The 19,852-nt window shown below is 34.9% G+C and overlaps 3 protein-coding genes across 11 annotated transcripts; all 3 read right to left on the bottom strand.

Moving 5' to 3' along the window:
* Positions 1-1,821: 1,821 nt before the first annotated feature.
* On the bottom strand, positions 1,822-6,762 carry LOC103483145 (CBL-interacting serine/threonine-protein kinase 9). 3 transcript variants are annotated; one of them, XM_008439611.3, is made up of 14 exons: positions 6,354-6,762; positions 6,211-6,273; positions 4,974-5,045; positions 4,696-4,803; positions 4,521-4,601; positions 4,164-4,217; positions 3,909-4,034; positions 3,732-3,821; positions 3,489-3,611; positions 3,058-3,165; positions 2,646-2,762; positions 2,497-2,553; positions 2,224-2,298; positions 1,822-2,114 (listed from the first exon to the last, which is right to left on the bottom strand). In XM_008439611.3, the coding sequence occupies exons 1-14, from the start codon at positions 6,528-6,530 to the stop codon at positions 2,040-2,042; spliced, it is 1,326 nt and encodes a 441-aa protein (XP_008437833.1). In that variant the 5' UTR covers positions 6,531-6,762; the 3' UTR covers positions 1,822-2,039. The 3 variants fall into 3 exon arrangements, 2 of the variants coding, with proteins under 2 accessions (XP_008437833.1, XP_050941786.1); XR_007821530.1 differs by lacking the exons at positions 1,822-2,114; positions 2,224-2,298; positions 2,497-2,553 and adding an exon at positions 3,288-3,357 and having other exon boundaries at positions 2,721-2,762; positions 6,354-6,730; XM_051085829.1 differs by lacking the exons at positions 1,822-2,114; positions 2,224-2,298; positions 2,497-2,553; positions 2,646-2,762 and adding an exon at positions 3,289-3,357 and having other exon boundaries at positions 6,354-6,730.
* Positions 6,763-6,898: 136 nt separating this feature from the next.
* LOC103483147 (probable protein S-acyltransferase 12) lies at positions 6,899-15,082 on the bottom strand. 7 transcript variants are annotated; one of them, XR_007821531.1, is made up of 9 exons: positions 14,610-15,082; positions 14,019-14,259; positions 13,678-13,769; positions 12,984-13,110; positions 12,805-12,890; positions 12,381-12,446; positions 10,951-11,073; positions 9,768-9,826; positions 8,360-9,353 (listed from the first exon to the last, which is right to left on the bottom strand). XR_007821531.1 is itself a non-coding variant. In XM_008439616.3 (8 exons), the coding sequence occupies exons 1-7, from the start codon at positions 14,799-14,801 to the stop codon at positions 10,954-10,956; spliced, it is 924 nt and encodes a 307-aa protein (XP_008437838.2). In that variant the 5' UTR covers positions 14,802-15,082; the 3' UTR covers positions 6,899-7,469; positions 10,951-10,953. The 7 variants fall into 7 exon arrangements, 6 of the variants coding, with proteins under 6 accessions (XP_008437838.2, XP_050941787.1, XP_008437836.2 ...); XM_008439616.3 differs by lacking the exons at positions 8,360-9,353; positions 9,768-9,826 and adding an exon at positions 6,899-7,469; XM_051085830.1 differs by lacking the exon at positions 9,768-9,826 and having other exon boundaries at positions 8,360-9,245.
* Positions 15,083-15,342: 260 nt separating this feature from the next.
* On the bottom strand, positions 15,343-18,833 carry LOC103483148 (rho GTPase-activating protein 5). Its single transcript, XM_008439620.3, has 5 exons — positions 17,940-18,833; positions 16,757-16,877; positions 16,521-16,640; positions 16,127-16,357; positions 15,343-16,041 (listed from the first exon to the last, which is right to left on the bottom strand). The coding sequence occupies exons 1-5, from the start codon at positions 18,413-18,415 to the stop codon at positions 15,541-15,543; spliced, it is 1,449 nt and encodes a 482-aa protein (XP_008437842.2). The 5' UTR covers positions 18,416-18,833; the 3' UTR covers positions 15,343-15,540.
* Between the last annotated feature and the right edge of the window lie 1,019 nt (positions 18,834-19,852).

Raw genomic sequence — 19,852 nt, forward strand, 5'->3', positions numbered from 1 at the left:
TTCTTCTTCTTCTTTTATTTTTTATTTTTTATTTTCTTTAGATATGAATCAATATAATTTGCCAATGCCTAAACCTTTTTTACTCCTAAATGTTACTCCCATCACCGTTTTTTCTTTTTGAGGCATTTTCATGTTAACTTTATTGAATTTTGAATCTTGTATTGGAAGGATGCCATTACTATCGGTGATGTCACTCTTTTCGTAGGACTACTGTGCGTACGTTTGAAACAAAGTTGGGACCATGGGCTATAAAACAAGTTGCTTATTTTGGGTTTAGTTTGTCTTTCCACGGAGACTCAAAACAGAGACGACAGAGCCCAACCTTTCCTTTCTCGGTTAGCCTTTCTCTTAATTACACACGACCAAACCAAGGATTGTTATGTCTCTCCTCTTCTCCCTTTCTTGTTAATTTGAATACTATTTTCTTCTCATCGTAGAATATTATGGTTCGAAAACATGTACTTTCATAGTCTGTAAATATTTTTGTAACAATTTAGTTTATGTCTCAAATTTTGTAATAATTTAGTCTCTAAATTCTAGTACGTAACAATTCAATGTTTGTAGTGCAATAAATTTGTAACGATTTAGTTTTAATGGTAAAAACTATTTGTAAAATATAATGAAATGTCTTACATATAAATTGATTAGTGACCAAATATTTTTATAAACTATAAACTAAATTGTTATAATGCAAAATGACATGGAAATTTTGACCACACCTTAAATTACAAATTTAAAGTAAATAGATTAAATTGTTACTTAGTTTAGAAATTAATAAACAAATGTAGGGAGTATTGATTGAATTTCATGAAAGTTGGATTTGATGGATAACCATTTTGTTAATAAAAGTAGGGTTGGGTTTTGACAACGATTCCAACTCCCTCCCATTATTCCTTCTATTTTCTTTTTGACTCTTGGATCCAATTTACTCTATGCTAGGGAAGGCAGACTCTTATCTCATTTCATTTTAGTTTCTTAAACTATCAATGATTGAACTACCCCTAGATTCTCTCTTTGATCATCATGTATTGTATGGAAATGTTTGGGAAAAATGTGAATTATTATAGTTTGGTTAGAATAGTTTGTGTGAAGTGTAGATTTATTTTAGTTTTGGTTATAACAGTATTTGTTTGGTACGTATGCTATTTTAGTTTGACGAGGAAATAGTAGACACAACAATAAAAAATAAAAAAAAAAAACAATAAATGTCAAACAGTAAAAAAATTATAGTAAATGGTAAATACTGTAGTAAGAAGTGATTATTATAATTCTAGATAATGCTTGCCCCAAATGATCCCTATATTTTTATGATATTTGTAGGCTTTCTTTTCTCTGTTATTCTTAAACTAAACTCCTCCATTCATCCCTGAACTGTTTTGAATCCATTTTTTCAGGTAAAACTTTAGTGAACGTGAAGAAATAAATACTTTACATACAACCTTAACCAAGGACGGTTATTAATATTAGTTATTGTTAGTTAATTACTATTAAAGAGATCTAATTAATTATAGTATTAAGTGACCAACTTGCCTAATTTGACCTTGATGAAGGAATTAAAAGTTAATGGGAGAAATTCCTTTCTTGTAAGTTGTACCCGATGGTGGTTGGGAAATATTTGAAGATACGGTTTTTGAATGTTTTGATTGACTTTCAAAGTGTCTAGAAAAGTGTTTATAAATGAAAAAAAGTCTATAACACTTAAAAAGTCTATAACACTTAAAAAGTCTATAACACTTAAAAAGTTAATTCAAAAGCACCAACATGAAAGTGCGTGATTATTTATATTTGAAGACATTGGATTATGCAAAAGCAAAAGTAGTCTTGCATGAAATCACTTCTTTTATTACAGTTTTTGATTATTTGTACAATTACTGTATTTAATGAGTTATGAGAAACAAGAAAAAGTACAAATTTTCTTAGACTTCTCCAACATGTGTAGTTCTTTGTATTGGCATCGATGAAGTGACGACAGGAAGGAAATACCCGCAATGACCTCAGGAATCAACTTCATAACAGCAGCGTTATGAAGAGGAGAGATATTAGCTTCCTTCTACGGTATTTTCATCAGTTCTCCACACTATGTCTTTTAATCCTGAAGAGAAACTCTTATAGAACTGCCATATGCAAATGAAAAAGAACATTAGCATATACAGTATTTGTGCCATTAAGCTTTGGAATGAGGTATTTACTTTCCAATTTCAAATAAAATTACTGATAACATGCCTTGTGAAACTCGAGCGTGTCGCCCCCTGTTTTCCGAAGCTCCACCATATGCAAGGAAGGAGCCACTTCAAAGACCTGGAGTTCAAAGGGCAAAAACAATTGGCATCAGATCAGATGTTGACAGAATGAAGCCTGATGATGATGAGGCCAATTTATGTTTTTATTCAGAACTAAGACTCCCTAGAATTTTGTCCTTGCACATCATATCGGTACAAGGTCGATGTATGAAAATAGTTTTTAATATTAACCAGTAATAATATTAGACTTTTATACCTCAGTAGCTATGGAGAGGTGTCCTTTCCTCCCAGTCTTGTCACCTTGCAACTTCATCTGCAGTGGGATTATACCTCATTACAATAGTTCTAACAATACTCATCTCAGGAATCATATTATGTATTACACATCTTTCAATAAAAGGTTACCTTATAGTCCCGTTTTCGTACGTTGAAACCCATCGGTTTTGCAGTTTCTTCAATCTTCGACATGATCTCGTTTGCAGGGCTTTGCGAAGTAAAACGAGTTTCTCTCTTTGCAACAGTCTAAAAAAAAACTTTTATCAAGAGAATTGATGGACTCCAACAAAATAATCATCTAACCGATCTGTGGTGCGCATACCCCTCAAGAAATGCGTTATCCTCAGCTCAGTTATTGCAAAATTATCACATCATCAGGAAATTTTTCGGCTTACAAGTTTAGTCAGGTATGTGACAAATTTATAATTCTAAGTCAACAGGAATAAAATCAATTCGATTATGTTTGCAATTGAGGCTCATTATGATTGATCGATCCATTAATGAGATCTCAATAAGATAGTACTACCTACTATAAACGTACCTTCTGCTTTTCAAATAGATTTTCAAGACTAAAACCGGGTGACCTAGAGATAAGCTCGAAAGCATTCATGGACACTGGCTTCTCTTTTCTTTCGGTAACAAGATGCTCCTGGAATTAAAATTGAAAAGAAACATCAGAAGGAACTTTATATGATAGAATCAAGTGTGTATGGAAAAGAATAAATAAATAAAAAAGAAGAGAGTTAAGAAGTATTAAAATTATGAACTAAACTTTTACTCAGGGACGATTTTGATATGATCGACTATGTTTGTTTTCAAATATTTCTCTTGTCTGATATATCTTCAAGAGCATGAACATCCATCCACCACATGCATAAAAAATGATAATGCCAGTAATGAGAACTTCTTAACTCTCATTTCCACTACATTAATCTGTCGCTCAAAGACATTGTTTTGTGATAAAATTCTCACCTTCGAGCTGCTAAAAGCGGCATCTACATCATCAAGAGTTATATCCTCCTCCACTTCAAAATGAGCAGGTGTGTAGTCTTTCTTGAACCATGGATCTTCTTGAATTTCTGCTATTGATATTCGCTAGAGTAATGAAAGAAAATGAGAGTTGAAAAAATGTAACAGTTAAATCACTTCTTTTCTGATAATTACAGAAGATCACACAAAAAATAGAAAGAATAGGAGTATGGGGTATAAACTTACAGTAGTAGGGTCTGGATCAAGAATGCGGCGAACTAGTTTTTTCGCACCATTTGAGAACCACGAAGGAAAGGCAAAATCAGCCTTGGAAATCTGAAATTCATACCAAACATATTCTAAGAATGTTCCCTGTTTGTGTATGTAGGAAAAAAAATAAAATAAAATAAAACAAAGACGGACTTTTCTATACAAACACATTAGATTTGGCTCGTCAAAAGGCAAGAAACCAGCCATAAGAACAAAGAGAATGACCCCGCATGACCAAAGATCAGAAGATGTACCATCATAACCTTTATCATTGAGGACCTAAAATAGTATGTCAAAAGCAAAGGCAAAAACTTAGCTCATGTTTTGAAGTATAATTAACAATCTTTATTAAGATATAGAAATATAAATATCCTCCTAATGATTAATAGAAGTAGTATATGTGCAAACCTCAGGAGCAACGTAGTTTGGGGTCCCACAGGCAGTGTGAAGAAGACCATCCCCCTGCAATAACAGAGTTGAAGATCCCTTGACATTAAATGAAACAGAAAGCTAATGCCTGAAGGAGCAAAATATGATACCAAAAGAAAGCAGTAATCCCAATTTACATTTGGGACATCCGACGTGAAGTGTATTTATTTTTGTCAAAGAAAAGTTCAATGGAAAAAGGTTCACAAGATGAGAAACTAAAGTTAAATCTGGAAGTTATAAACATCTGAAGAAAAACCAAGCTGTAGCAAGAAGACACTGAGCGCTGGACAGAAACAATCTTGGAAGAAGTTCTGGAAATATATGAGTAATACTCACTCGTACTTGCTGCGAAAATGCACTCAATCCAAAATCTGACACTTTAAGAACATCATGTGAATCCAGAAGAAGATTTTCAGGCTGCAAAAGCAGACAGAACATTTAACTAAACACCACCATTTCATTTGCAAACACTAAGTTGAGTCTCTTAAAAGATCAGGATATCAGTTAAAACCTTCAGATCTCGATGGTACACGCCTCTACTATGGCAGTAATCTACAGCATTAATAAGTTGATGGAAATATTTCCTTGCCTCATCCTCTTTAAGCCTTCCCTTTGCAGCCTATAAATGGAAATGCCCAAGAAATCTAACAATGTACTAATGGGTGCTAATACAGAATCTCTTTGGTTAGGAGACTATCAAAAGTAAATTTAGATAAGGAACTATAGAGAACAACCAAGTACAGATGTAAAATATGAATATGAATATGAATCTCATCAACAATGTCTTACTATCTTGTCAAAAAGCTCGCCTCCATCCACATACTCAAGAACAATGTAGATCTTTGATTTGCTTGCCATAACCTATCAACGAGAACAGAAGAATTTAAACACACGCATCCAGGAAGTATCTTCTTTGCTTCTCACTTAAAGTGGCATTCGACCATAAACCAGCACATCAAATTTTCACAAGAATCTATACCTGATTTTTTCCTCTTTTATGAACAAAGAAGGGAAAAATAAAACTACTATTTATCTTGCTACAGAGGCACCATTTTACGGTATAAGTACTACTATGTAAAAAAAAATACAATATTAAATAATCTCTTTCTTTTTTTCTTTTCTTTTTTCCCCAGGCAAATGTTAACCGGAAATCCACTGAATTTATATGGTCTTGTTGCTGCATTTAGCAATGTAAATGACCAACTTGAATGAAGTTTTCATAGACAAAAATACTGATATTACTCGTCCAACATGCTAAGATGTAACCTTTTAACTAATTAAGATTAACATATATCCTAGGTGAAGAAAACTCATATATTTACAACTACAAGGGGAACCCTCTACGCAAATTGTAAAGAATGACAAAAGCCGCATAAAACCAAAAGGAGATATGAATAAGGATTAGAAAAGAAAAAAATAATAAATAATAAGTAAGAAGAAAAGTCCACAACCATTTTTCTTAATGAGAAATAGTGCTTTCATTTAAAAATGAAAGACCGTTCAAAGGCAAGACATAGACAAAGACTAAGTATAATAACAACAATCCAAGCTAAAGCTAGAAAAGCTAAGCAATGTGCAGACAAAGACTCCATAACAATATAACCAAACATTAGAATCAAACACAAATACCTTAAATCCACTCAAATTAATTTTATTCTAACTATGATATCAGGTCATTTGTAATTTTGTAGATCGATAGATAGGGGATCTTTAGTCAAAATAATTAAACTATAAAAATTCCATATATTGACTTTAAAGTTTGAATACTTTATTATTATTTTTTTCTTTCATTTGTGAACGCATGAGCCATCTTAGGCATAACTTGCCTAATCATATGTTGTCTAACCCTATACATTAGTATCCCAAAAGAACTGACTGGGTTTTAAATCCTAGGCGGCTTAACCAATTCCCTCCAACTCAAACTTATCCTAATAACCTTTCATGAACCTGTTATTTGTACAAGCAAACCAACAATGTATGTATTACTGTACAAGGAAATAAAACCAAGGAAAATGGATTGTGGTACCTCATAAATCTTACAAACGTTCGGATGCTTGACCACTTTGAGAGTCGAAATCTCTCTTTTAATCTGCCAACATCATCATCAATAAACAACCAAATAAAAAATCTAGGAAGTCAACAAAAACAAATAAGACAAGACGACCAAACCTGTTCGACCATCCGGTGGCGAAGAACTTTTTCCCGGTCGAGAATCTTAATGGCCACATAATCACCATTCTCGACGTTTTTTGCGAACTTGACCTTAGCAAAAGTTCCCTCGCCGAGGGTTTTACCGAGCTCGTACTTCCCAACCCGAGTCCTCGTCGCCGGAGCTTTGACGTTCATTCTCCACAACCCAGAAAAGCTGAGGATCCCTTACGGCAAATGTTAAAAATGGAGTATTATTTGGGAAAAAGAATGATGGGATTTAGAATTGGAGGAAAAAGAAGGAGAAAATGAAAACGAAGAAGGGAAGGGGGGCGGGAGGGGAATTGGATAAGGTGGGTCCTTTTCTTCAGCCTTTTGCTAAATTGCCATTGCAATTGGTTTGGATGGTAACGGAGAGAATGTTCATTCTTCATTGTTCCGTGGCTCTGCTTCTTTCTTCTTTAATTTCCACTTCTTTTTTTTTTTTTTTTCCTAATCATTTAAAATTGGACCATTCTTTTCTGTTCATTTCTTTTAAGAATATTCCAAAATAACATGTTCCCAAATTTCAATGTCTGGTCAACTCGCTAAAATAAATAAAAAGATCCAACAATAGGACTTTTATCTTTATTCATTGATAGTAGGAAAGCTTTGTCCAATAGGATGACTCTCTCTCTCTCTCTCTCTCTCTCTCTCTCTCTCTATTATATTTTTTTTGCTCAAAAATGGCAGAGTGCAAAGCAAAATCAACGTATAATTGATGTGTTATTTGTGTAAACAAAAATTTATTGACTGTGTTGTGTTGGTACACATATCTTCTTGTGGTCTTTGATCCACCTCTTGTCTTGGGGTTCCAAGTTCATCTGGGTCATCCTCCATCACATCAACGTGGTAAAGTGTTTATTGTTTACCCCTAGAGATGGTGGGGGGTAACTGTTTATAGTCTCTTGTCAGTTTGAGGCGTATTAGATAGCACCAATCTTCGAGGTTAAAGATTTTGATTGGGTTCGCCTCCAACATTACCCTTTGAGCTTCCATGATGATGATGCTCTAGGCATACATGGGAATAAACCTGCTATGAGCTCAAGCCTTATTGCTCGTGACAACTCACAACAAACAAAGGCTTGAACCTTTCACCTGTTAAAAGTAAATAGCTTATGTAAATTTACCAAATATGACATATTTGAATTTGTCATTGGTTTGTATACTTACCTATGTGGTTTTGTAAAGATTAAATAATGTCATTCTATTTGTCTTTTTTATGAATATTTTGATTCAACCATTTGCGTATTGTTTTAAAAGGTGAGACCAAAATAAATTTCACATACTTAAAAGTTGAATTTAAACCTTATATGAAATATTGTAATGGTGTTTTATTTTATATTTTTCTGGTTAAATAAATTTAAAACTAATTTTATTGAAAATTTAAACATTCATCAATCAAAAGAGATTAAAGATTTCACAAATAACCAAACCATGCTCAAATTGTTCGAGAAATAAAAATCTTTAGTATGATATTTATGTGTATATATAAAGTGTAGTATATCATTATGATACAAAGTTTCTCTACAAAAAGTTGAAATATTAAATTACAAATTTAATCGCATACTTAATGGTTGTCTCTTTTAGAAATAGGTTAATTTTCACTTATGTGGTCAATAATCCCTAAACTGTTCTAAATCTGTAATCTTCCTAAACTATATATATATTCTAAATTCATGGATTTCTTGTAAACAAATATGAAAATTTTAAGATTTCCTTCAAACATTTTTGAAATTTTAAAAGACAATTTCTAATAGACATAAAAATTTAAAAAAATTTATAGACCAAAGATGCATAAGCCTCCCATTATAATTTAACCAAACAAACGAGCTGCGCTCACAGGAAAGCTATGGTCTAAGAATTTATATCAATTTGTTGTTAGTTCAAAAATGGAAAATGGAAGCTGACTTTTTTTTTTGTTTGTTTATAATATTTAGGAAGAAACGTTCAGTGGAGTAGCTAATTCAGTTGGGTCCTTTCCATAATTTGGAGCCAAGAAAGGTTTATTCCATTAAATATAAAACCTGAACCAGCCCTCAACTCCCCAAACCTCACATATTCAATTGGATTTGCATCTCAAACTAGAAAACCGCTGCTTCCAGATACCAATGCTTCAAATGGAAGCAGTTCACCTATAATTATAACTTCACAGTGTAGATCCTAATTTTCCATAATTTGAGTACAAGATGAACTCTAATTTCAAGGAGAGAGATGTTTATTTGAAACAATTAGAAGGGCTTGAGCTATTGGTGCTTCCGAGTCTATGTCACATATTTTATCATAAAAGGCAATAAAAATCTAACCCCAGATAGCTACGTCAATTGCTGATGCTAATTTCAAACTTTGATAAAATCCTACGCTTTGTAACTTGTCTACAATCACTTGCCAAATCAAATCCTTTTGCCCCTATACAGCCATCTCTCTCTTCCCTCTTTCTCTGTTTTTTCTATTCTTTCTTTTTGGTTCCGCCATTTCTAGTTCTTCTGAAGAGCTTAGTGGGTGACTTTGTAGTAATGGATCAAACATGGAGATTTGCGAGGGGTGGAGATGAAGAAGCAGGATTTCAAATGGAGTCAGCAATGAAAGAAGAAGATAGAGATAAGAAGAGGAATGGGAATATGAAGAGTTGTAAGATAGCCACTTGGGTGATTTCAATGGTAGTGGCATGCCTGATGGGAGGGCTTGTTTTTGGTTGGTGGGTGTTTCAGTTTCATCCAACAAATAGACAACTATGGATGGTACCTTTCAGTCTTGTTTTGATGATTGCACCCATATTTGTTATGATGTCTCTTCTTATCTCTGCTTTCTGCAATTCCATGAATCAAACTACTACTTCTGCAGCGCCATCCTCCGACCATGTCATCCAACAATCTGTTCAAATTCGATGATCATTTATATATAATTTTACTCTGCCATCGCACCAATTCTTCCTTTTATTTCCTTCTCAAGTTTCTTAGGTTATAAGACTAAATGTTTCTCCTGAAAAAGAGTTAAATATCAGATACATTTGGCTGAGCCTAATGAGAAATGTATCATAGTTGTCTACGACGACTATGAGATTGAAGACTTAAAAAAAACCTTAAACTTTGGTTCAAATTTTGACTCATGTGGCTGGTTGCAATCATGCTTTTGTTGTTGATAAATTAAAACCTAAGGTTGCATACCAATTGTAACTTCCGAGAGACAAAAGTGAGATAAGAAAAACAAATTGATTACAGAAGCATGTTTGCGTGTGGAATAGAACCTTAGGAGAAAGGCCAAAGGTTTTGCTCAAATTCTATTCTAATAAAATACAATTGATAATAATCATAGTTAAGCTGCTGACTTAGCTTCCTAATATTATAATGGTACCTACTTAACCCAGTTGTGTAGTTCATAAAGCAATTGTGTTACCATCACTTGTAATTTTATTTTGTCCAATAAAGGAGCTGTCATGAGTTCCTCTCCCATGCCTGCATTAAGAAAGAGACAGTCTTGTTTTGATGTGTTTTGGGTTTCGCTTGTTCAAGTTTTAATTGGGTGTCTAAAGACTCTCAAAAGAAGGACTTTTGGTAATAGTAGGCCTGTTTCCTTTTCTAAACATGAGTAAAAAACAAAGTAGGTTTCAACTTATTTAAGTATCCAAGGCTGGCTGAGTTGGAATGAATGCGTTTATGATGCAGATGCATTTCAAAGAGTTGACAAACCTAGTTTCATAAATAATTTAAACTGCCTGTTATTACTATTTTCTTCAACAAATAATAATAAATTTTTTTAAAAAAATTATTCAACTTTTCAAAACCAAATCCCCCTAGAAAAGGTAACCAGAAAGTTAGATTGTAACGTTGGTTACTTATATAGTGATATGTATTTATTTTCATTTATGAGTAGACTTTAAAAATTAATGAAACCTTAAATACACATTCAGACATTTGAATGAAGAGCAATTAAATCTATGAGTAGAAGCTGGGGTTGGGTTGCATGAGAGGTGAGAAGAAACAATAATGAAGAAAGGGGGCAGTGGCCAGGTGGGTGCAGTGGCACATAATGTCATCAAAGGCAATAAATCAATCAAAGTCTACCCCAGATACAAGCTACGCCAATTACTGATGCCTGCCAACAAATGCCAATCCTTATTATTTTTCTTTTTTTTTTTTTTGTTTATATTTATATTCCTTTAATTGACAAAACCAACTTGGATAAGCCACGCGTGACGATATACTCAATGCGATTCCCTTATTTTACTACCAAAATCTCCCCCTCCCAATCTCTTTCTCTCTCTCTCTGAAAATCTCTCTCCAGTATCTTCAGTCACAGCATGGGTTTTTTCCCTTAAATCCAGCAGAGCTAATTGAGGTTTCTTCCAATGAATCATTTGTGAGTTTCTTCTTCTTCCTATTCTTTTGAGAAATGCAGGTGGGAACAGAAATTGAAGATGTGATGAAGGGGGAGGGAGAACAAAAGAAACAGAAGAACAGAAAGCTTAAGGCTGTGTGGGGATGTGTGGTATTAGTTTTGGTGAGTGTGTCAGGGGCGTTTTTAATGGGTTGGTGGGCAGTTCGGTTCCATAGATCACAGAAGCAACAGTGGATGGTACCTTTTAGTCTTGTTTTGATGATTGCTCCCATCTTCGTTTTGATCTCTGTTTCCATCTCCAGTTTCTGCAATTCCATGGACAGAATTTCTTCTTTAGTTTCATCCTTGGATCACGATCGCCCACCTGAAATTAGATGATAATCAACATTTACATATATTTTCTTTTTCTTTTTGGGAAAATGGGGACACTGGGGGCTCCACCTCCACCAATTTCTAGGGAAGCTTGTCTGCTTTAAGGCCAGTTCTAGTAGATTTCAAAGGGACCCGCCTGCCCTAGTTGTCATCATTTGACCAAGATTTACATGTTACTACTATATAATGAAAAATATTTTCTTCTTCTTCTTCTTTTTTTATTTATGTATACGTGTGTGCAAATAAGGTCTTCGAACTCCGGATAGGAATATAAAAGCAATAGTATATTGCCATCCACTAATATACAACTTTTTATTCAGTTACTTACTAACTTTAAATCTAATTTTTTAAAACTTTCGCTGCCGAAATAATATCGCCCAAAGAGGGCATGGTATAAACCATAAAATAACTCAATAACTTTGACTTCCTCAAGAGAAGAAGAAAAAAAGAGGATATTTTAAGGACTATTAAAAAAGGCTAGAAATATGATTCTTCAACTCAGTGCAAAACGACTAAAAACAAGAATAGCATAGCTTCTGGAGACTTTAGCTGGTCATTACATCTCTGAAAAAATGTGAAATTTACAAATAGAAGCGCCAAAAGAGGGCCATATATAAAACAAGGTTTCATGCGTGTTTGTTTACATAAAAGAACGTAAAGATACTAGGACAATATTTTACACACTGACTGGAGTAGCGAGAAAAAAGTGTCAAGACTCCATGCCAGTACGAATTGGGAATTCCAAGCCTCGAAGTGCAGGAATTTTCTCCAAATCCTCCTTCGAAAACAATGGGAAAAACCACAGAGCTGCCTTCGTCCCGAATACCTTAAGGAGGAAAGAACAGGAGACCCGACATAATTATAAAGATCTAAACATGAGATTAGATTCTGTCATTGTGTAACAGACATTGAGAGTTAAATTTTCACGGGAATGCAACAAATGTATTCAGAGGCATCGAGTTCAAATATAATCCTTGAGTAATGCATCGTAGTCTTTTTCCTTTCCCTCTTTTCGCAGGATCATACTAGTAATATTTTACACTAAGAATTCCCAATATCCAATAATAAGCCATTTTCATTTTCTATCAACCGGTGCATCCTGATTCAACTAAGAGCGTAAACTATGTTTCCCCAAATAATATAAAAGAGTATCGAAAACTACAAATAAATTTTCTTTCGCAACACACATAAGATGATTCTTGCACAAAAAATGATTAATAATTGTACAGATGTGAGAATATTATCTTATAACAATGAGAGCGGGAACAATTCAAGATGACAAATACAGAGTTGTATTACCTGCTCAAAATTTTTCTTCTTGCCTAGGTCATACTTCCATTGAACTGCTCTTCTCTTCTCGTGAACCTGAAAGTGTAATAGTGAATGAGCACCTTTGCTAGTAAAAAGAGGAAAGACTACCCTAAACATGGCATAATGACTGAATTAGGATAATGATTTACTTAAACTTCACGCTACACTGGTAAGATTGCACATTTGAAAGAAATGGTTTTTATCTTATTTGTGAACTGTGACCAATAATCCAGCTATTCTGTTTCCATCAAGTACCAGACAGCTTGCACTTGTGGGAAATAACTAACAAAATAATGAATTAGAGAGAAACGAGTGAAGTTCAGGCAACAATCACCAGCCCGAGCTCAGAGGAAAGGAAATTGATAATCCAATCTGAAGCAGCACAATTTAAGTGATGGTGTAAAGTCATTACCTCAATTGAAGTTGTGTTGCTCATCAGAAGAGATGCATGCATAACTACGAAACAAAGGAGACTGAGAGCAAAGGCTAAATTAAGAACTGCATCAAAGTATAGACACAAAAATATTGAAAAATCAGCGGGTTAAGTTCATTTTATAGAAATTTAAACTATAAACTAGCTCAGTTTCTTACCAAAAGCTAAAAAAAGGATAACAAGATTGGCAGGAGAACCGGAGTGACTCTTAGCTTCATCAAAAAAATTGATAAAACTAGGCAGCAAAACAAGTGTATCCATTGTCGTCTCCAAGAATGTGTAAAGCTTGGAAGGAAGAGGGGGCAAGGTAAGTTAAAAAAGAGATTTCACTCAGTTGTACACGCATACATACACGTACATACATATACTTATAATTTTCTATACTTCCTATTTGAAGCCAAGTTTTATACTAATCTAAAAATGAAATAAATATATTTTACTTAAGACGATAGGAAAAAAAAAATTCGAACTTCATGTATTTATAGCTTCTTCAAAAGAAAATCACAAAATAGGAGACAAATAAATTTCATGGTTTCACCAACTCATTCCTTTAAAAGATTTATATCAATCTTCTTCATGCAACCTTATGAAACAATAAATAAACATCTCTAAGAAGTTAAATGTAACATCAATAAACAATCTATCATACTGCCCAATGAAACTACTCTATATTTTTTGCCTGTTCAAACAAATCATATTAAGTTGAGTAGAATGTAAGAGACCAATAACTCTACTTCCATATTTACGTGGATTTTCCATACTATAGAAAAGAGGAACAAAAAAGGCGACAATATTTCTCATAAAGACCGAAAACTCTCCTGCTAACAGCTAGGAAGTGGGTTGGGAATTTACCAAGAAAAGAAGAAAGAATTTGTAGTTGCGTGCTCCAACACAATTCACCACCCAAATACAATGATGATCCATCTTAAGAACACATCTTTGACCTACAGAAAATTTTAGCAACATTTAAGTACCCTTAATAAGTCCAGAGTACAAGTTGTACAATAACTGTAAAAGTAAAAATTAAACGTAAAATAGCATCCAGAAATAAATTGAGATTAATAAATAAGAAAGACAAAGAATAATACGACCAATCACTCATTAGGTGCGACATAATTCAACCTTACTGCATGGCCGGGGTGGTGTGAACAAATAAAAAGATGCAGGAATAGTGTTGAAGTTAAGTAGCTTACAAACAGAGCAATGATGACAACGTGGTGGTTTTCCATTTTGGCATTGACGACAATAGGCTGTAGACCTTCTCCCGGCACCATCTAAAGAGGAATAACTGGCATCCCCCGTTGGTCCATGTTCTGGCAATGACGAATTACCAGCCTCCATATTCTCTGCTTCACTTGCCAATACCCAATTTGCCGGTACAGAACCAGGATCTTCAAGGACTACCATAAAATAGCTCCATGACAAGAGTAAAAGCTGCAAAACAAGATGCAGTTATCACACATTTTATCTCGATGTCAAAGTTGCGCAATTTCATAGCTCATTGCTCCCATCAGAAGAAGCTCATTGTGCATCTAACTAAAAAACGTATGATCCCATTTGTAGAGCTCTATACACCGATGTGAAAACAAACAAACTCGAGCGTATTTAAAGTGACTGCACATTTTTCGCAGACGAAATTACAATCGAATCACTTGGAACTATAGAACCACATTTTTAATTGACGCACAACTGAGTTCAACAAATGCATACAGTTAAATTGCTACAAATGAAAGCGGAAATTCAAGTTCAATGACCCAAAAATTCAAAAAGAATAGAATCAGTACCAGAACATGAAACAAAATGATGATGGAGAAGGCGAGGAAGGAGCGGAAGCCGCCCATGAGTAATTTGGGTCCCCAGGTGAGGACAACAACCGCATCGTAGGAAACTGCAACGATGGCAAGAACCAAGAGAATCATGAAATAGCCAAGGAACTTGAGGCCGGAACAGAGCTTGAAAGGGTTGATAAATTCCATTGTTAGATTGAATTGCCGAGCAAGACGAATGATAGGAAGAATTGGAGCAGATCTTCTGCTTCTTGGCGCGAAAAGTCGCTTCCAGATATCGGACGCCAGATTTAAGTTTCGTCCCTTGATTAGGGATAGCGTAGAACTTTCTCTGAAGGAATTATAGAAGAAATGAAGTTCCGGCGAGATTCGTAGAGTTGCCACCAGCGGGAAGAGATTGAAGCCATCTTTTTAAGTGTAGCGTGAAGCTGAAGAAGCTCATCAAATTAAAATTTAACTTTCTTAACCCTAAAAATTTTGAAAATTTTCCATTACTATAATTTATTTATAAAATTTGAATTCTTAATATTGTTTTGATTTGTGTTAATAAACTTAAATTTATTCAGAACATATTTGATATTACAATTAATTTGACTTTATAAGTTTTAACTCTCTTGTTTTTTTTCACATAGGATAATTAATTAATTAATTAAGGAATACTTTTCCATTACTTGGCAATTGGCAATTCAATCAGTAATCACAATGATCGTTACAATCACAAGAGAAGAAAGACTAAAATGTGGTTTCCCAGTCTTCTTTCTCTAAAGCTCTAAAGCACTCGCGTTTTACAACAACATTTGAATTTTGAAATTTATCCGATAATCAAACACTCGCATCTGTATTATTATTACAACTGTTTACACAAACAAGCCTAAGCAATATGTGGACACTTACACATACTTTTAGCAGTCAGTTTCCTCTTCTTTTCCTAATACTTACAACTCACAACTCCAAAACTTCTACTCTTCTTACTTGACTTACTTAGCTGAAATACTGGGTGCCTGCATATCTTCCTCACCCCTTTTCTCAAACTTAGCCAGTCGCTTGTTTCATATCCACTTTGTTGTAATGTCCCGGTTCCATATCGAACCGGAGTACTTCTTCCAGATGCAGAATGGTATTGCTCTTCTTCTTCTTCTTCTTCTTCTTCTTCTTTCTCTTCAAAGCTTTCGAATTTCCCACCCGAAGTGTAGTCAGCTCTATCGAAACTGGTACATTTCACGTCATCAATTGCGCTAGGCGGTTGGTTGGCATATTTGCCAATGGTTGAGTTTGAAGGTTTCATATTGATCTTGGGGTTGGGAGAATCCAAGCATGATGGCTGCCTGGCCTCTGATTCTCCCCTTTCTTGAAGGATCTTAAGAATAAGGGTCTTTAACAAGTTCATTACTTGTACAGCATGAATTAGTGCAGTCAAAGGATCAGCCATCTGCACCAGATTCAGAGAATTGCTTTTTAGTTCATAAGAGTATTCATAGTTCATGATATTGCTATCCCAGAAAACGCACACACACCTGAGTCATGTTCGGTGCAAAAACCATCGCAATGTTCCGTGCATTCATCTTGTTGTATTTTTCGTGCTGCACAACATCTGCCATTAAATTGATAGCCCAGTCAAGGATAGCAGCTTCCATGGGAGGGAGTAGTTTAACAAGTTGAGAGCAATCTTCCTCTGTGTTGCAATGCATCACTTGTTCTGGGGTTAGTGTATCAAGCACTCCTGTAGGAAGTTCTCTAAGCCATGCCTATACATGAGACGAAACCAACTCTATTAAGATCATACGAAAAATGATAAGCTCAAGAAGTAATTTACTTTGCAAGATCCACCTTCGGTGGTAAGCCTTAAAGAACAATTTTCTAAAATGGGACAAAGGAAGGTTGGTTGATGGACATCAGTTAAACGAATACCTTGATCAAGCCTGCTAAACAGTGAACATCAATGCCTCGTGGCACCACGCCACTGTTTAGTTCGTTTCGGACAAACTCTTCCTGACTATTCTCGGCATTTATTCGAAATATTCCTTCTGCCTTCAATAGTGACAAAAAAGTAGCTATAGTTAAAATTTGGAATAGTGATGTCAGCAAAAAGTAAGAGCCATGTAAATGTCTCAGCAAACTAGATTATAGTAAATGTCGATACATACTTTTAGACCTCCCTCTGAATACAACCGCTTTTGCATCATAAGAAGGATTGTTGGCACGCTATTTCCTCTACCATCAAAAGAACACTGCATTGACTTGGCAGAAACTCCAAAAACGCTAGCACTGGTTGACAAGAATGACATTAAGGAATATGGATAATTAGTTAGGATAGGGGAAGTAAAGAGATTTCAAACTGCATTTAGAGATGTTTAAAGTTCTATTAAGTTTGCCTACTCAAAGACAAATCTCAGGCAGTGTTCCAAAACGTACGGTTATGTTTACACAAGTTGTACAACTTGACAGTATCAAATATGTACATTAAAAAAATAAATCATGAGTTCAAGCCAATTTAACAAGTTCTGTTTATCCTCAAATAGAATAGAAAACCCTCATCGACAGGTAACTGACTGACACTGACTCCCGCTCAAAACTCCTTCCTTCCTTATCAGGGAGGAAGGAGGAGGAGCTATAACAAACCACCAACATTAATAGCCAAATGCCCTTTCCCCATATCTAACTACCAGTCTTCGATTTCCGTTCCTGTTTAAAAATTTGCCTTTAAGTTCCCATAAACCAAAAAAGTATCGAATTTCTCCCCTTCTCCGTAAAGCAAAGGATTCTTTGGATGCAGGATAAAAATTGAGAGACAAAGAGAGAGAAAGAAACATAACACATGGACAGTCCTTGTCCTGGTTATTGTGCTAGAACTTATTTAACTAAAAGGTTGTGCAAAGCAGATTCTATGTTTAGCGAAATGCATTCTAAAGCAACGAACCCTCTTGGGAACTTTGGAATGCCTTCCAAACATTTCCAGCCGTGGTCCCTCAAAAGCTGCAACTTCACTTCACACCTAGCTTTGAGATCGCACGTATTCCAAGAAACCTCAACAGACAGAGATACGACAGATGGTAAAAGTGAAAAGCTAAACATAAAATTCAAAGCTCCCAGATGGTTTCATTAGCAAGAAAAAGAATTACCAACCACCATAACCGATTAGACTGAGTAAACGATGGGTTCTCTTAGATTTCAACGTTTTTGCCTTCAATTTAACTAAAATTTTCAGAACTCATTGAAACTAATCAATTCAAAGTTTAAGCCGCCAAAAGAAGCACCTGTTTCCAATTCAGCAACAAACCCCATTTCCAAAAACAGTAACCCAAATTCTATGGATAGAAAAGTGCTCACCTGGCGCTTGGAACTCTGGTTGGCACCTCAGGTTCGAATTCTGTAGGCAAACCCAGAAACCCATTGAATCTGTCAAAAGTAACATGAGAAACATGTCTCACATTCACAGGCGAGCTAATATCCATGGAAGAAACATCATCCGGTTCCACACTGCAAGTAACCAACGATTTCCTCAATGCCGTTACCAAAATGTCAAGTATCGGAAATTGATTCCCGTTATTACTCTGCCTCGTAGCTCCTTCCTGCTTCTCCTCATCACTATCACACACTGAATTTCTCAAAACCAAGCCAAACCGATTTTCATTTACCTTAATCCCAACCCCATCTCCATAATAATCGTCATCTTCTTCCTCCTCCTCCTCTTCTTCTTCCTCCTCGTCATCACTATCGTAATAAGAGCTCGGCGGCGGTGGCGGTGGCTTGAATTCCGAAACTCTGACGTGTCCGCACGATTTGGATCGAAATAAGCGAGTCATTGATAATTGTTGCTAGAAAACAAGTAAAATAGATGGAAAAACAAATTGCGTGTTGTTTTTGTTTGTTCAGAAAAACAAACACAGAGAGAAGAAAGAAGGGTTTGGTTTGGTTGGGAGTGAGAGGAAGAGGATGATGACGGATAAATGAATGAATGAATGAACAAAAGATTTAATGGGGGGGGGGGGGAGGGGAGTGAGAGAGAGAGAGAGAAGAAGAAGAGCAAATGAAAGATAAAGACTGATGGTTTGCAAATGAGTAATGAAATTTCTTTTGTTGGGTTTTGTTTAAATTTTGTTGGTGCAGTTCGGTTGTGGATTGTTATACATAAGAGTGTGATTATGTTTTGGAGGCTTTATGACTATACATTACAGAGTGGAAATGGAGGGGGCAGGGAAAGAAAATTAGCAGTATTTGGAATTGGGACCCTTTGCTTTGAATCATTGCATTTCACGTTCTCTTTTTCCTTTCTTTTCTGAAATTTTTGATGCTATGGAATTCCAAGTACAATCCTGTTGGCTGTCTCATTAATGGCTTTCTACAATATCTAAGAGGATAACTACATTTGTATACCCACTCCTAAACGCTATAGTTTTCCTCTTTTTTCTTCTTTTGGTCTTCTTCAACCTAATGCGAGTATCAGACACTTAAATTCTAAATTTCCTTCGACCTTAAATATTGATTTTCTTGCTATCGCTTATTCACTCTCACTATCAAATTTTTTTGGGTCGATAAAATTTTATTTGATTTTTAGGTTTGTTTCCGAGTTAGTTAATCTTACGATTAGGTTTGTTTTAGATGTTGGACTTTTTGATGGTATATTATTCCACGAATTCGTAACTCAATCTTAAGCAAAGTATTGATTTTACCACATATTCAAGTCATTTAAACTAAACTGATTAACTAAGTCAAGTACAAATTGATCCGAAACATATTTAGAAATTAACATCAAAGTTTAGAAAAAGATATTTATTTAAAGAAAAAGGAAAAATGGGGAGGGGGGATCCCACAAATATTTAATTAAGATATTAGAAGAGGGAATTTTTCTCTTAGGGGAAGAGACAGCAATGCATGAATTGTAAAAGAGGATTTGGATTTATTATGCATTAAGTGAATCTGAGTAAAGGTTTCATTGTTTTTGTAATTAAATTTGGTTAGAGATTGTCACATGGCCACATGGGTTGTGGTCCTTTTGGACCCTTTCCATTGTTCCCAAACCTCTAAACCCTAATTTCCAATGCCCCCTTTTCTATCCCAAATATCAAAACAACGCTTTCAAATAATAACAATAAAAACCCCATTATTATTTCTCTATTTGAATTTGACCCACATACATTACCTATAATTATTCATCACTACTTAACTAACTTTAATGTCATGTGTCAATTAATTTTTCTTTTCTTGGAATTTAATTATATCATTGATTATATCTTGCTTCT

The sequence above is a fragment of the Cucumis melo genome, chromosome 6 (assembly GCF_025177605.1).
Source record: "Cucumis melo cultivar AY chromosome 6, USDA_Cmelo_AY_1.0, whole genome shotgun sequence".
Classification (NCBI taxonomy): Eukaryota; Viridiplantae; Streptophyta; class Magnoliopsida; order Cucurbitales; family Cucurbitaceae; genus Cucumis; species Cucumis melo.